Source organism: Heteronotia binoei, chromosome 9, assembly GCF_032191835.1.
Source record: "Heteronotia binoei isolate CCM8104 ecotype False Entrance Well chromosome 9, APGP_CSIRO_Hbin_v1, whole genome shotgun sequence".
Taxonomy (NCBI): Eukaryota; Metazoa; Chordata; class Lepidosauria; order Squamata; family Gekkonidae; genus Heteronotia; species Heteronotia binoei.
The window spans coordinates 104472824-104490142 of record NC_083231.1 but is presented as its reverse complement, the minus strand read 5'-3'; the positions used below and the strand labels follow the sequence as shown (position 1 = coordinate 104490142).

General features: G+C 45.5%; 1 protein-coding gene across 1 annotated transcript in view; it reads right to left on the bottom strand.

Annotated features, from left to right (window-relative positions):
- Positions 1 to 3987, bottom strand: part of SCD5 (stearoyl-CoA desaturase 5) — a 72768-nt gene extending 68781 nt beyond the window's left edge. The window contains exon 1 of the mRNA XM_060247401.1: positions 3738 to 3987. Coding sequence (XP_060103384.1) covers positions 3738 to 3987 — 250 coding nt within the window. The remainder of the gene's footprint in view (positions 1 to 3737) is intronic.
- Between the last annotated feature and the right edge of the window lie 13332 nt (positions 3988 to 17319).

Sequence of the window (17319 nt, the reverse complement as noted above, 5' to 3'; positions counted from 1 at the left end):
CCATGTTGACTGAAAGCAACCTCCATATTCAAAGGCAGTACCAAATTCAGTGTTCCCTCTAAACTGAGGTAGTGTGAGCTAGTTCACAGGTTTTTTTGAGCCTCCAACTCACACATTTTTGTCTTAGCCCAGGAAGGATGGCCCCAGAGCAAACTGATTTATACAACAGCCAAATTGCTTGCTCACAACTTTAATGCTAGTAGCTCACAAAGTAGAATTTTTGCTCACAAGACTCCACACCTTAGAAGGAGCAGTGGTACCAAGGAGGCAACTTTGGCCTCTATGCCCTGTTGTCGGCTCTCCAGGGTAACTGGCTGGCCAGCGTGAGCCAGGATGCTGGACTAGTTAGACCACTAGTCTGATCCAGCGATGCTCATCTTAACTTCTTGTGTTCTTAATGAGTATTCCTACACAAGTGATTTCCTACTTTAGACTCACACCAATTTCGCACTAGACCTTTAATCCTGGTTTTGCCCTGTCCCCAAACTGACATTCTACACTAGAATCATAGAATAAGAGAAACCAACTCTATGATTTTAGTGTAGAATGTCAACCCGGGGACAAGGCTAAACCAGGATTAAAGGACTAGTGCGAAATTAGTCTGTTTCCTCACTCAGTAAAAAGTAGGTATTAGGGCTTAGCCCACAGAGCAGCAAATGCACCCCTCACACACACAACATACTGTCTTTTATGTCAGGAGTGGCCAATGGTAGATCTCCAGATGTTTTTTTTTGCCTACAACTCCCATCAGCCCCAGCCATTGGCCATGCTGGCTGGGGCTGATGGAAGTTGTAGGCAAAAACATCTGGAGAGCTACCGTTGGCCACCCCTGTTTTATGTGATAGTCTTCTTCCCATGTGAAAACAAAAGCGCAGTATCCAGGCAATTTAGTGTCCTGGGGTAGAAGGAGAGTGTTGCTGAAAGAGGACTGCTGTTTCTCTCTTCCTTTTTAAATGTATAGGGTTGCCAACATCCAGGGGGCACCTGGGATCTCCTGCTATTATAATTGATCTCCATACCAGTGTTCCTTCCAGGGTTTTCTTTGTAGAAAAAGCCCAGCAGGAATGAATTTGTATATTAGGCCGCACACCCCTGATGTCACCATTGTTTCACAGAGGGCTTTTTAATAGAAAAATCCCAGCAGGAACTTATTTGCATATTAGGCCACACCCCGATGTCAAGCCAGCTGGGACTGCATTCCTGTGCGTTCCTGCTTTAATAATAATTTTTTTAAAGCCCTGGCTTCTTCTAAGCTGTTAGTATGAGCTAGCTTGCAGTTTTTTAGCCTCTGGCTCACACATTTTTGTCTTAGCTCAGGAAGGATGGGCCCAGAACAAACTAATTTATGCAGTAGCCAAATTTCTCATCCACAACTTTAATGCCAGTAGCTCACAAAGTAGAATTTTTGATCAGAAGATGCCACAGCTTAGAGGGAGCATTGCTCCAGACAACCAACCACAACCCCCCTGGAGAAAATGGCTGCTTTGGAGGATGGATTCTGCAGCATTATATCCTCCTGAGGTCCTTCCCCTTCCCAAGCCCCACCTTCCTCAGGCTCCACCCTCAAAATCTCTGGATCTTTACCAACCCAGAGCCAGCAACCCTAAAGATGGAGCAGGCACAGCCTTCAAATAACCAATTAAATTACCGAAAGGAAAAGACATCAAAGCAAAAAAATCAGAAACCCACAGGGCATTGCTATGTGGGTTGGATATATTCTAGGAAGCATTGTTGTTAACGTATGGACATTCCTGAACTGGTGTGACATAGAGGAGGAGAGCACAGCCTCTAAAATGTAAATGGGAAGCTTAAGATCCAATGGACACGTTTAGAAATATCACATGTCACATTAGTCCTTCCTAGATTGCACCACTGGAGCGTATGCAGGGAAGGAGGTCTGTGCAAAAGAAACAAAGAGGTCCTGGGACAGCCCTTGCCAGTGCTGCAGTTGCAAGAGTTATGGCACGCAAAGGAGAACCTGGAGGTGCAGGTTAACACAAAGGCAAGTGTCAGTGGGGAGATGAGGACGAAAGAGAGGGCAGGCAGGGGTCATATAGCATCAATAAGCCAGCAACACAAAGGGATCAGTTTCTCTGTGTTGTGCCCTCAAGTCGTTTCTGACATGGCGACCCTATGAATGAATGACCTCCAAAACAGTTTAGTGCCACGCAAAAGTGACACGGGGTTGTGTGGAAGCTTGTCCTCAGCCAGATTGCTCGGGCTTCATAACCTGCCTGGTTGCTTCTCTTGATCCTCTTTTGTCCTTCAGAACCCTTCTTCCTTGATGCCTTCAACGAAACCCACTACTCTTCTTCAGCATCATCTTAGACTATACGACTGAATTTATTTTCCTTGACACTTTAAGGTGTCTTTTCCCCACCGAAAAAGGCTTACAGGGACCTGTCCTTTTGTTTATGTTAAACCTGCAAAGTGTCACAGACATTAACAGGCAGCGTTTATTGAAATCATAATCTTAATATGCATGGTCAGTAAGTGGCAAGGGGGAAAAGCACTCTCAGCGTGCTCAGAGGCATTCTTCCCAGCCTGTAGATGGAAGGGGAGAGTCACAACTAAGGAAAGGAATCCTGATGAGGAAGGTGGTTTCTAAGGTTAGTCCTGCCTTTGAGAATGATCACAAGCAGACAAATGGTGTGTCTCCATGATACGACAGACAAGGCTAATGTAGCAAGCCAAGTAGTATCCAGAAATCAGCAGCAAAATCTACAGTAGCAGCAGGAAATGAATGAGAGAGGCTCTTTAGGACTATCATGGCCTAATCTGGCCCAAAGAAGTCGGTGTTTAGCAATTTTCCTGATGGCTTCAAGAACTGCCACTGATTGACTTTTCTATTCCTGTCCTGGATTCTTTCATTGAGGGTTTTATTTGTGCTTCCATTCAGAAATGAAATTTCAAACTAAGCCAGCCAGACTAGGGCTAGAAAGCTAAAAAGAGCAGCCTCCCAGACCCCCAATCCCAAACTCATATATATATATATATATATATATATATATATATATATATATATATATATATATATATATATATATATATATATATATATATATTAAAATTAAATCGAATGGACTTCTTCCTATCCCCCAACCTTTGTAAGTGACTTTAAAATCAGGGGGCAGTTTCTGTATTAATGCCTCCCCCATTCCAACTAACACATTTAGGCATATAATTTACCCCCAACGTGCGCACACCGATTTCTCACAAAGATTGTGAGAGCAGCCGCAGGTATTTCATCCCCTTTTAGGGCTAGAAGACACATCCAGCGCATTGCCAAAAGTGGGCGTTCACAAGATCAGCAAAGGGATCGTTCACCTTTCAAGCATTCTGAACCATCAAGGTGATGAAAGGGGCGGGTGGGTTCCCCCTTCCATACCGCTTGCAGAGCAAAATGGTGTCTCCAACTGACATCAGGGAGTATCGAAGATGCAACCATCTCTTCTGGATGCAGGAAGGTCGCAAAGACACTGCCAAAGGGCAGCCAGGGGATTTCTTGAGCAGAAGCGGAACTGACCTCAGAAGGAACCGTTTAAATAAAACCCCCTTCTCTACCAAAGCAAAGCTGACGCACACTCCGCTCGCCCTGGTATGAAATGAATCAACCCTCTGGGGATCAGACCCGAGACTTAACAAACTAACCCCTGCCTTCCAGATGCCCCTTCTCTAGAGGGTGAGCGGAGCACACCAGCCGCTGCTGGGGAAGACAACCGAACCGATGCCCTTACCCCAGATGAGAGTGAAGACGTGGCTTTTGGGGATGAGGACCACGGAATACACGGCGCCGATATGGAGCAGGGACATCAGGATGACGTTCCTCCAGACGGTTTCTTGCTGCCGCCCAACTTTCCCTTTGCTCCTCTCTGCCGCCGAGGCTTCCCCTCTCGCCTCGCCGGAGGGCATCTTCGCCTCTCTCCCATTGCAGAAGGGCATCTCCCCCTCTCCATCCATCACGCTGTCGGCTCCTGGGGTGGACATCGCTGGGAGCGAGACCAGCAGGCGGCGAGGGATGGGAGACTGCCAACGCCAGCCGGAGGAATCCTCGCTTTTATGGGTGTGCGCGTGGGGAGGGGGGAGGGAACGATCAAAGGCTAGTGTTGCTGCTTCTTTTTTTTTTTGCCCTGGGGGAGGGTCAGATGCCTTCTGCTCTGCTCTTCTCCTCTCTCTCTTCTCCCCCCCTTCCTTCTGATCTTCTGGACTGCTCTTCGAACAGGGGTCTATGGACGCGAGTCCCAAAGTGCAGCATCTGTTGCTACCTCTCACCCATGCTGCTGCTGCTTGCTGCTGCTGAGGCAGAGCCAAACTCCGCACAGCAACAGAAGATGGAGAAGAAAAAAAAAGAGGAGGAGGGGGGAGAGAAAGAGAATGAGAGAAAAGACCTGCATAGCTACAGCCAATCAGAATCCCATGCGGTGCTCTTAAAGGGGGAGGGGGAGAGAGAGAGAGAGTTACAGGATCTCTGTCCACTGTTGCCACATATTGGCCAGACTGAAAATGTATGATGTAGGTTTCCATCATCCAACAAAGGCCGCCTAGACTCGAGCAGGGAGGTTTCATGGTAGCCGGAGTTTATGTTCAGGCAAGGCCTCTAGGTCGTCTTTGCCAGGAAACTGGCCTTCCTCGGGATGATGTCGCCGAAAATCTTCCCTGCAGACACGGCTGTCAAGTCGACTTATGCTAGCTTCGCAGATTCATATCTGTCATCCACCGATGCTTACCCAAAGCGCGTTGCTAATCAGGCACTGCGGGGGGGGGGGGGGGGTGTCCAAAAAATTAGACGTGTTTGTCCAGGATTCCAACTTAATGTAAGAAAGGTTTGGAATTGTGTTCAGGATGATGGTTTAAAGGGCAGGGATACAACCATGGAGGTCCAGGTTTGGAGTCAGGAAGCTGTAAGGAAGTTAAGCGTCCATTCCTGTGAGGCCCAACAAATCCCTCCTTCCTTCTCAATATTTTTAACTGTTGTTTTCATTTTTGGTACTTCAGCTCTGGGTTTAACTTGTTTTGCTGATCCATTTGTGTGCTGGTGTCAGTGGCTTTTAAGATGAGTTTAATTTGTGTGTTCTAATTTGTTAGGCACCTTGAGAGCCCTATGGGGGCAGTGAGGGTGAAAATCTTCTTCTTGTTAATAAAAATAATAATGTAGGCACTCAAAATGAAAAGCATGAAAACCAAGATTAAGGAGACCAAGGACAGCAAATGTGGACTTTGCAAGACGAAAGATGAAATAGTTGACCACAGGCCAGTGCCTGCAGTAAAATTGCTGAAACTGACTATAAAGAACATTACAAGAGAGTTGCAGCTCTTTTACAATGGAATCTTTGTAAGACATGCAGCTTGTCATCAGCCAGAAATTCATGGAAGCACAAACCAGACAAGATAATGGAGAATGATGAAACAAAGATTCTTTGGGACTTCCGATTGCAAGCACATAAAACATCTGGAACGTGACACCCCTTATATCACCATTGTAGACAAAATGAGAAATAGAGTTTGGGTCATTGACACTGCAATCCCAGGAGAAAGCAGAATAGAGAAAAGAAAGAACAGGAGAAGACTACAAATACAAAGACCTTCAAAAAGAGCTACCAAAATGTGTCTGAAGGGGTTTTTTCCCCCCTGGAGCAATTGTTTTATACATACTTTGGGTTACTCTTTATTTTTATAGATTCAATAATTTATGCATATTTTATCTATTTTTTTGTATTTATTGGGTCTTTTGGAGGGGTGTTAAATAAGTCTGATTTTTCCTCAACTTTTATTGCTCTTGTCAGTTGCAGTCCCCCTATTTTAAAAACTTTATTGAAGTAAGAATTCACCTGTGTTTGGAAGAAGCACATTATTCCTCTGGGATTCTAGTTTCAGTTCAAAATATGCAACCCAGCACCACCACCTACAATAAGAAATAGATGACTGCTTTTACACCTGAGCTGCTACTGGCATAGACAAGACCATTTGTTGAGAGAAAAAGGAGGCCCTACATACACTGGTTACACCAAACAAGTAGGAGGCTTCTGGGCATCTCCAGACAGTCTGGTTTTTGCTATTGGTAGGGTGCCAGCCTCCAGGTAGGGCCTGGAGTTTTCCTATAATTACAATTGATCCCCAGAGTGGAGCCAATAGAAAATGCTGGACTGGATCCAAGAAGTGTCTGTATTTGCGCAAAATGGAGGGAATTCCCTTTGACCACCCCAAATGCTATGCTGGGGATAAAGGGAGCAGTATAGAGAAAAAGCCCAACGAGAGTGGAAATCTGGCTGGATCCAACCTGCTGTGTTCATCTAATGTGAATAACTTTTGCCCATATTTGCAAGTCTCACAAAATAAGGTACTTGAAATGTTTCCCAGAATGGGTTTAATTGCTTAATACTAAATCCCTTAATCATATTCTGCATATATGATCATTAGACAGGTGAGTAAATATGTAATTTACTGGGTTGAATTATATGCCCTTTTAGTTCTTGCTTCAAATTTCTTTCCAAAACAATTTATTACAACAGTGAAAAGTGGTGACTAGTTTTCTAAGAACAAGGAGTTCCATAGCCCCTCAGAGACCACCAAATTTTTGGTACTGGGTTTATGAAGTTTTTTTTAGACTCACATTTTCTGGATTAAGGGTAGGGGTGGAACAATTTAGTGCTAGATCATACTTGGCATGCAGAAAGTCCCCAGGTCAGATGATGGGATCTCCAGGTAAGTAGAACTCTGATAGGACTAGCACAGAGTTGACCAAACTGTGGCTTGGGAGCCACATGTGACTCTTTCACACATATTGTATGGCTCTTGAAGCCCCCACTATCCAGCTTGGAGAAGGCATCTGTCTCTCTAAATCACTTCTCCTGCTGGCAGCTTGGGGAATTTACTTAAAGTTGCTTTCTTTCCACCTCTCCCAGCTAATTCCTTCCTTCATGTCTTGCAGCTCTCAAACATCTGGCATTTATTTTATGTGGCTCTTATGGTTAGCAAGTTTGGCCACCCATGGACTAGAATGATCTGTAGTTGAGACCCTGATATCCAACATGGTAGCTGTAGGTAGCATAGCAACAGTCAACATATTTCCTGGTGCCCACTCCTCCTTCCCTAATAAAGTATATATTCCCTGAAGCCAATTCCATTTCCTGCCTGTCATTGGAGCAGGAACTGCTTCAGAAGACTCTAAGAGGCATCACCTTTGTATCTGCTGGAAGCATTCACATGGAAATAGCTGTATCCAAAAATTCTTGGCTTGGAACATGCCAGTATTTCCTGAATGACCCCAATCCCCATAGGCAGCCATTTTGTCACTGGCCACCCCTTTCACAGGAGCCATTTTGGTGAGCCCTCTCTCTGTTCTCAAAGTTCTAGAAGTGCTCCCTTGGTCAACAAAGCTAGAGACCTCCATCATAGACTTTGGTGTAGTAGATGGACCAACGACTGACACAGCGTAAGGCACCTTCATGTTTGAAGTTGCACTGTTAAAAGCATAGAAATAAAACAGACTGGCCAGGAGAAAAGATGTGTGTTGCCGTGTGATAAGGTAGAATGCCAGAGTTCCTAAGAAATCACAAGGAAGGGTCACTTGAAGGTTACTTGCTGTAATGCTATGATCTAGGGTTATCTTACTGAAATGAAAAACTGTCACTTTGCAAACCTCTGCAAAACTGTGATGCTCAAAGAGTCACATAGAGTGTAATTGAAAAGTGGAAGTATCTGGGGGCGTTTTTTTGCCAGCAACTGTTTCCAGGAGCCTTTGCTGGGGTTGCCAGTCTCCAGGTGGTGGCTGGAGATCTGGAATTACAACTGATCTCCAGGCTACAGAGATCAGTTCACCTGTAGACAATGGGCTGTTTGGAAGGTGGACTCTATGGCATTATACCCCATTGATTCCCCACCTCCACAAGCCCCAACCTCCTCAAGCTTTATCCCCCAAATCTCCAGGGATTTCCTGATCTGGAGCTGGCAACCCTGGCCTTTGCTGATGCTTCGAGTGACTGTATTTGGCTTCTAAAAGTTGTTAGCTTCCATAAAAATTCTTTCTCCAGATCCCAAGCAGTGTTCCCTCTAAGCTGAGTTAGCGTGAGCTAGCTCACAGATTTTTAGCCTCCAGCTCACACATTTTTCTTAGCTCAGGAAGGATGACCCCAGAGCACAATAATTTATGCAGTAGCTCACAACTTTAATGCCAGTAGCTCACAACTTGAATACCAGTAGCTCACAAAGAAGAATTTTTTCTCACAAGGCTCTGCATTAGAGGGAACATTGACCCCAAGTTCAAATGCCTTTATTGTGGGCTTCTGCTGTGTGCAACACTGGGGAAGGGGGGGGCAAAGCTCACGAAACACATTGAGACTCGCCAGTTAATGTTCATATCAAGAACACATATCATGACTGATGCTAAACGTTCACTGGGTTTCGAGAAACTTTCTGTGGGGATCAGTAACAAATCTGATTCCAGTTGTTAAAAGAAGTGCTCAATTCTTCATCTGCTGGATAGTATGTAAAAGCAGGGACAATTAAAGCAAAAATAGCTGTGCTGTGCACTGTCTCTAGCTGAGGGGGCATCGGAAGAGAAAGGGGGGCTGAAAAGGCAGGCAACAGCCCCCGTATTTAGAGAAGCTGCTTTTGAAGCACAAATGAACCCGCCTTGAAAACTGTGGCTGCAAAGATCTGAAAAGCACAGCGCAGTACATTCCTTCACCTTAAGAGGCATTGAACAATTAAAAACTCACTTCCCCTACTCCCTCCACTATATGAAGAAAACCTTTCCTGGCAGCCAGCAAAATGCTGGGGGCGGGGGAAGATGGAGAAACCAGGCTGAGCTGAAACCAATATCAGAGCAATAGAGAGCAATTCATCTGTGGTGCGTAGCAGCTTGTCTCTAGCCAAAGATGATCTGCAGGAAAGCACATTACTGCTATCTGTTTATTACGGTGCGTCCTTGAGGCTATTTTTAGCTTTATCTGCAAGGAATTTTTGGTGGCGGCATTAATCCTGATTGTATCAAGTTTTTTTGTATCAAAATATGTCAATTGCTCTATTACGGCTTTATTAAGGCAAAGAAGGCCGAATATAAACTTGAAAATCAATTCAGAATGCAAATGATTGGTTTAGAATGTGAAAAAGAGGCTCAGTTCAGACCAGTGCAAAAGCATGGGTTCTTTAACTGCTGTTTGCGTGTGAAGTCACGATCCAGCTCACAATCACTCAAATCCTGATTTGCCCGGAGAAGTGTAGGACTCTTGGTGGCCTGAGAGGATATCACCAGAGAACAAAGGTGCCTGTGTTCAGATACTGCATAAAACTAGGGGTGGTCAAACTGCAGCTTGGGAGACATGTGGCTCTTTCACACATATTGTGTGGTTCTCAAAGTCCCCACTGGCCCATCAGCTGGCTTGGAGAAGGCATTTAAAGTTGCTCTTTCCACCTCTCCCACCCTCCCCACAATTTATTCGCCTTCCTTCCTTGGGCTCTCCATCATCTGACGTTCATGTTGTGCACTCTCAAACATCTGTCCTATGTGGCTCTTATGTTAAGCAAGTTCGGCCACCCCTGCACAAAACCATTGTTATGCCCAATTGTAGTTAAGAAACTCATTTCAGTTCTTGGTTTGATGAATCTGTATATGTTTCTGAAGTGTGGTGCTTTTCTGCAGATATCCCAATCTGTGGATTGGGGCCATCCTGACAGATTTTTTTTTCTGAAACTGTGGGACCCCTCAGGTTTGCTGAAAAACCTTACAAACTTGAAGAATTGCAGATTTATACCCCGCCCTTCTCTCTGAATCAGAGACTCAGAGCGGCTTACAATCTCCTTGACCTTCCTCCCCCACAACAGACACCCTGTGAGGTAGGTGGGGCAGAGAGAGCATTCACAGAAGCTGCCCTTTCAAGGACAACTTCTACGAGAGCCATGGCTAACCCAAGGCCATTCCAGCAGCTGCAAGTGGATGACTGGGGAATCAAACCTGGTTCTCCCAGATAAGAGTCCGTGCACTTAACTACTACACCAAACTGGCTCTCAAGTTTAATACATGGGTTAAATCCCCCCCCCCCAACAAAAACATATGCAAATGCACAGAGCAGGGATCCTGCTCACAGCCACTGTGATTCTCAAAGTGGGAATATTGCCTGAGGGAGGTGGGAGAGAAAGGGGCAGGATGGGAACGTGTGGGGGGGGGAGGGGAGAGGTGGACATTGAAAAGGGCTGGGGGTTAGAGAGGAGGGCAACTGACATACAGGGAGGGGAAGGAAGGTGTGAGTGGGGGGGTGGGAGACTGACATAGAGGTGAAATGAGAAGGGGTGAGAAGGAAGGAAGGAAGCAAAGGTGAGGGAATGACCCCTCCCCACAAGTTTCTTGTGGGTCCCCAGTTGTCTTAACAGCTCCCGGTTAGTTGAGTGGCTTGCATTTAGACAATCGCACTAAACCTGGTTAAATTAAGTCATGGTTTTGTAAGAGGTCTGAACCAAGCCACTGTGGCAGTAGAGACTGCAGAAGGCAAAAGATAAATGGTTCAAGGATTATAGTGCCAGGACTAAGTTTTAAGTTGACTGAAATTCTGCAGGATTTCTCACCTTCTGTTGTAAGCCCCAGGGTGGAGCCACCAGCTGCAAGGCATCAGGCCTTGACTGCCAATTAGAGGCTGGTGGGCTCCTAAAAAAGATTTTTCTTCCTAGTTTGCGTCTTCTGGGCTGCTTGCTTAGGCAAGGAGCTGTGGTGACCTGAGGGTCAGTAAGAGTATTATTGGGAATCCTGGTGGTTTTGGCTGGGCCTTCCCAGAAGGGAGGGCCTATGGAATTCTGAGTCTTTTAGCTCTCTATAATTGGCCTGAGGGTCAAGGTAATTAGGCAGCTTTTAAAGTTTTTTGTTATTCTGTTACATGGTGTTGGGAAAATACCTGTACTTTCAGAATAAATTTTTGTTTAACCTTCTGTTTGGTGTCAGTGGCTTGCAAAGGGACCAGTGCTGATCGGCCCTACTCAGAAGAAGGTGTGAATGCCATAAGCATCTCTTTGGTTATCTGGAGATTGTTGATCCTTCAGGGAAAACAGGCTGGATTGGGCCTGCAAAAAAAACCCCCAACAGTCTGGTGGCAGCAACCTGGGGGAAGGTGGAAGAGCTTTGCCTCCCCCTTGATATTAGACTTAAAGTGCCCTGGTAGTAAGTTCCTAGACTGGCCTCCTCACAAGGAGCTGGGAAGAGGGTCTACTGGGCACCACAAGGAGGTCAATCAGAACTACAGGACACTGTGTAGGGCATGTGTGAAAATGAAGGTGGAATGCCAACTGTTAAGGTCAAAAATTAGTCCTCTGAGCAGGGCACAACAGTGTCAAAAGGAATGCAGAGGGCCAAGGAAAGCCTAGAAGATATTTTGCTTCTCTTGTCCTGTTTTCCTTCTCTCCAACCCAACACCACCTTTGGGCAGACATCTAATATGTTCACCTGTTAGAACAGAATAGTTGTGCATCATTGGTACAAGCATTAATCCATTCTAGACGATCTAATCCCTGCTTTTTTAGGGCTATAATGTTTTGGGTATAATTTGATACTGTTGGAACAAACCGTTGAATAATTCGATGCTGCTGAAACAAGTTTACATGCTCAAGACGGGATAAGAATTGAGGCCATCTAGCTCCCTGTTGCTATTTTACTAAATGATGTCGCCATTCAGTTTTTACTTGATGCACTGGCCTCATTTTATCTTCTGTGTCACGTTACAGAGCTGTCATGGGAGGGGGGGAATGACAGAGCTTCCGTTGTTCTGTATCGTGCTGCGGGATTTGTTAATACGGAGTTCATGATTGTCAGGATGACCCAGATTCGCAGACCAATGAAAACAGTTCACTGGAGCTGGAAGACGGCGATATCCATGGCTGGCAGAGAGCGACAGAGATGGTCATAGCCCCGTGACACTTCACAATACTGCCAAGTTATTTGCAAACCAAAAAAACAGTAAAATACATACTGGTCCTTCAAGGAGAACAACAATATCCCTTTTGTTCTTCAAACAATTCTTATTTTCTGAATCCCACTTAGAAAAATTGAATTATCCCATAATACAATAACATTAGATCCATCTTCAAGAAATGGCAGATCCGGGCTTAAGAAGCATGTTGATGAGGGTTTCGACAGAGCTTTCAGCCTCAGAGCTTTGTGGCACTTACCTGTTCGGAGGGAAAAGCACAGCAACTCCATGTTGAAGAGCAACCTGTGTGCCTGAGGCATAGGAGGAAGCCAGCATGCCTGGACATCTTACAAAGCAGTGGATCTTTTGGAGGTTGAAAACTCCAGACTCTGTTCTATTGATTTGTTGAGGAGCAGAGGGGTTTTCAGAGCGAGCACATCTGTGGCTAGGAGACTGAGCTGAGCATCAGAAACTTCCCAGCTCCAATCCCACTTCCGTCGTGAACTCACTAGATGAGCTTAAGTGTGAGGTAAAAAGGTAAAGGTGGTCCCCTGTGCAAGCCCCAGTCATTTCCGACTCTGGGGTGATGTTGCTTTCACAATGTTTTCACGGCAGACTTTTTACGGGGTGGTTTGCCGTTGCCTTCCCCAGTCATCTACACTTTCCCCCCAGCAAGCTGGGTTCTCATTTCACTGACCTCGGAAGGATGGAAGGCTGAGTCAGCCTCAAGCCGGCTACCTTAACTCAGCTTCCACCAGGATCGAACTCAGGTCATGATCAGAGGTTGGACTGCAGTACTGCAGCTGACCACTCTGTGCCACAGGGCTTTTAAGTGTGAGTACTGTTCCTTTAAGCCTTACCTGCTCTTCTTTTTTATTCCCCCCCCCCTCTTGTCTCAAAGGAGACCAATGAAAATAGTTCACTGGAGCTAAAGGTCAGCTTACCCCCCTGGATGCTCCATCGCTATGCATTCTTGAGGAAAATAATTTCTGCACTAATGAGGCCTTACTTTATTTGCTCCATTTGTGCCCCACCTCCCCCCCCCAAAAAAACAGCTCACGCTGCTCTCTTCTTGTCCGTTTTAAATAGCTTTAAAATGTGATTTTATTTTGTTGTAATTTGTTAGCTGCTTTGGTGGCCTTTGTGAGGGTAGAAAGGTAAGATATAAATTCTGTAAATAATTTCATCCTCACAACAACCCTATGAGGTAGGCTAGGGTGTGTATGTGTGTGACTGGCCCAAGGTCACCCAACAAGCCTCCATGTCACAGCAGGATTCAAACATGGGTCTTCCAAACCTAAATAAAAAATAGTGACGTGTAATATTATATTAAGAGCCAGTGTGGCGTAGTGGCTACACTACGCCACACTGACTCTTAATATAATATTACACAAGTCACTATTTTTTATCCTTGACGCTTGTGATATAGAAATAAATGCATACAAAGCATTGGCACACTCTACAATGCTACATAAATGAGAGGCAAGCTTGTATCGTGATAAAAATTATTATAGTTTTAATAAGAGTTGGTAATTTTGTGTGGAAGTGTGGAAAGTGCTGTCAAGTCACAGCTGACTTTTGGTGACCCTGTAGGGTTTTCAAGGCAAGAGATGTTCAGAGGTGGTTCACCATTGCCATCCCTGGGCTTCCTGGGTGGTCTCCCATCCCTCTGAGGCCACACAAAATTGGGCTAGCCTTGACCATTCAGGTCAGGACATGCCAGTCTACAACTGGGTAAGATCCCAGGTTAAAATCCTTAGTCTGCCATGAAAGCTCATTGGGTTGCCTTGGGATCCCTGATCTCTCAACTATGGTGTTTTCAGGACAAAGTGGGAAGAAGAAGATGATCAGAGAATCAGAGTTGGAAGGGACCTCCAGGGTAATCTAGTCCAACCCCCTGCACAATGCAGGAAACCCACAAATACCTATCCCAAATTCACAGGATCCTCATTGCTGTCAGATGGCCATCTAGTCTCTGTTTAAAAACCTCCAAGGAAGGAGAGCCCACCAGCTCCCGAGGGAGCCTGTTCCACTGAGGAATCGCTCTAACGATCAGGAAGTTCTTCCTAATGTTGAGCTGGAAACTCTTTTGATGATATGATATTGGATTTATATCCCGCTCTACATTCTGAATCTGAGCAGTCACAATCTCCTTTTACCTCCCCCCTCCCTTCCAACAGACACCCTGTGAAGTAGGTGGGGCTGAGAGAGCTCTTACAGCAGCTGCCCTTTTCAAAGGCAACTCCCACAAGAGCTACGGCTAACCCAAGACCATTCCAGCAGCTGCAAGTGGAGGAGTGGGGAATCAAACCCAGTTCTCTCAGATAAGAGTCTACGCACTTAACCACTACACCGAACTGGTGGAAGAAAGAGAATGTATGCACAACACCCTCAGCTCCTCAGTGGAAGGCTGGGATAAAAGAAATAATCAACAGTTAAAAACCCATTATTCCATTTTTAACTACAACATAAACCTAAGCAGAGTTACCCCAGTCTACCTCATTGAAATGAATGGCTGGACAAATGATGTCTACAACAGCCCAACTTAATCCATCACAACCTACAGTCCAGAGCGGCTTGTTTTTGTTGTGATCCAAGCAGTGGAGAAAACAGGTCAAGGACATCAAAACCAGGAACGGAAAAGAAACTATAACCTCCCCTCCTGCACACCTTAACAAAATACTGTATGCACAAGATTTGGTTCTGGAAATTACAGAGAAACTTCTCAAGATGTGGAACAGAAGCCACGACTCAGCTTCCCCTTTGGAACGCAGCACGTAGCGGGCCGCTTATTATCCTTTTAATGTATAGCAGACAGAGAGCCCATAAAGAGCGATTTTATGAAGTATGCCAAGGAAAAGTGCATTCCATGAATGAACTAATTATGAGCTACGGTTCCTGCCGCAACGGCATGAGCTGAGAGCATATAATTAAAACCAAACTCTTAATATAGGTTTCATGAAAGGCCTTCCAAAATAGCCACAGAAAGCGGAGGGGGGGAAAGAGATGCTTGCCTCAGTGGAGGGCAGAGAAGCTATAATACAGCAGATGTAAAGAAGCAGTGAAGGGAACAAGCAGTGATCTACATGGAAGCTGATTCAAATCTTGCCTCTGCCAAGACCTCATTAGGACCCTTTGGGCAAGTGTTTCTCAGTTGTCCTCTCCCCTCCCCACCCCACATCTGTAATCTTGCAATCTAGATCTGTAATCTAGCAGTTATCATACTGATCTACCTGAACTGTTGCTAAGGATTACAAAATCGTCATGCATGTTATTCCCCTTTTTGGGATTCTGACACAGTGTGGTGGGCACAGCCATAAAAGAGCTGCCACAAAACAGGTGTTGCAGAAGGCAGAGCCAGCCACACCAAGAGGATCCAGAGCCAGCACAAGATTTAGTCAGAACTTATGGGACACTGGAGTGTCAGGTCAGGGGAATGAGGTTCTCTTGTGTTGGATCCAGCCAGGTTTGAGAAGACGACTGCAGACTGATACCCCGCCCTTCTCTCTGAATCAGAGACTCAGAGCGGCTTACAATCTCCTATCTTCTCCCCCCACAACAGACACCCTGTAAGGTGGGTGGGGCTGAGAGGGCTCTCACAACAGCTGCCCTTTCAAGGACAACTCCTGAGATAGCTATGGCTGACCCAAGACCATTCCAGCAGATGCAAGTGGAGGAGTGGGGAATCAAACCCGGTTCTCCCAGATATGAGTCCGCGCACTTAACCACTACACCAAACGGAGGTAGATCCAGACTAAGTTTTTTGTTCAATCACACCCAATCCCCCTCCTTTTTGCAGCCCTTATGGCTGAGTCCGCTTGTGGCATATACATTTAAGGGAAATAAAATTTAAAAAAAAATTATTGTGGAGAAAATAAGAAGAACCCCAGTGGATCGGACTAGTGATCCATTTAGTCTAGCATCCTGTCTCACACAATGGCCAAACAGTTCCTCTGGAGGGTCAACAAAGAGCCTGAAGCCTTCTCCTGACGTTGCCTCCTGGCACTGGTGTTCAAAGATCTACTGCCTCTGAATGTGGGAGGTACCATAATCCCCAGCATAGGCCTTTTGCTGGTCCAAAAAGCCCCTTGCCCCATTTTCAGCAGTGGAAAACCTGCTCAGATTCAACCCATTGCTTCCATCACTGAAGTTTAATTTAGCAGAAGACATATTTTACTATGGAGAGATCAATCCAGCTATTCTTTGGGTGGGGGGGGGGGGGCGTTGAGACAAAAAACCAAGCAGACTGATACAGATAGGAGGTATATTTGTGGATGAACACAAAAGCTGGTTTGTTGCTGCCACCTTTGAAGATGCAAAGAAGAATAATTGAGTTAAGATGCAAGAGAACTGCTCAGGCTTCTTGCTCAAGATTGCGCTATTTACTGCGTTGCTAACTGGCTCCTCAGCTGATAAACTGCCTTCAGGCTCATGTATGTAATTATATGCCACCCTAAAACTGACTCAGATTCCAAACTAGGGTGTGAAAAGGAGTGGGGGGAGACCCCATTTATTTGTGCTGTCAAGCAACCAAAGCTAGTCAAGATTAATCCAAATCTCTTGATCCTTGCCCACCTCTCTTGGTGTCTGTGCCCAAGGAAATAACCTTGGGAACCTGAGAGTTGGGCAAGCTGAGAACTTTGGACCACGCAAACATATGGCTTTTTCAGAAGCAATCTCAGCTGTATGCACCCATCTGTGAAATGGGAACAACGATAACCAGCCTCACTGCTAAGTATCACTGAAGCCCTCTGGATCCTAAAAGAGATACACACGTACACAGTAAAATACTGAATCATTTCATAACAAGGAACTCATATGATAGCAACTGGGTTATGAACTGAAAGGAAAGGTCTTTGGGGGGAACTACTAGACGCCTGGATGCATGTAGATCCCATTCTGCATTTGGTTATAGCAAAAAGACGTTTCTCAAAAGTCAGGTGGAACAAAAGGACAGGCTCCAGTCTATGGCTTCTATTTGGTGGCAGTCCCAAGACTGCAGCTTCAAAGCTAGAGAACAAGGCTCAGAACTGAATCCATGCAGCTGCCTTCTGCTGACTTAGACCATCAGCCCATTAAAGTCCACTATGGCTGGCAGTGACTCTACAGAGTCTACCCTTGCTCATCACCTGCCATCTGATCCTTTGAGCTGGAGGTGCCAGGAATTGAACCTGGGACCTTCTGCATGCCAAGGAGCTGCTCTATTACTGAGCCATGGCCCCTCTCATAAAGTTAGCATCTCACAACAAAACCAAGTGTATTCGTATCAACTATGCAAACGTCTTCATGGTTATCTTGACTCTAAGAACAGCAAATCCTGAGGATCACTCTGTTGTCTGTGGATCCTTGGAGGTTGCATGAATCACTAACAAGTCTGATAAGGGTGGTCACCAACTCAAAAAAATAACCTGTTCCTCTGCTACCAGTC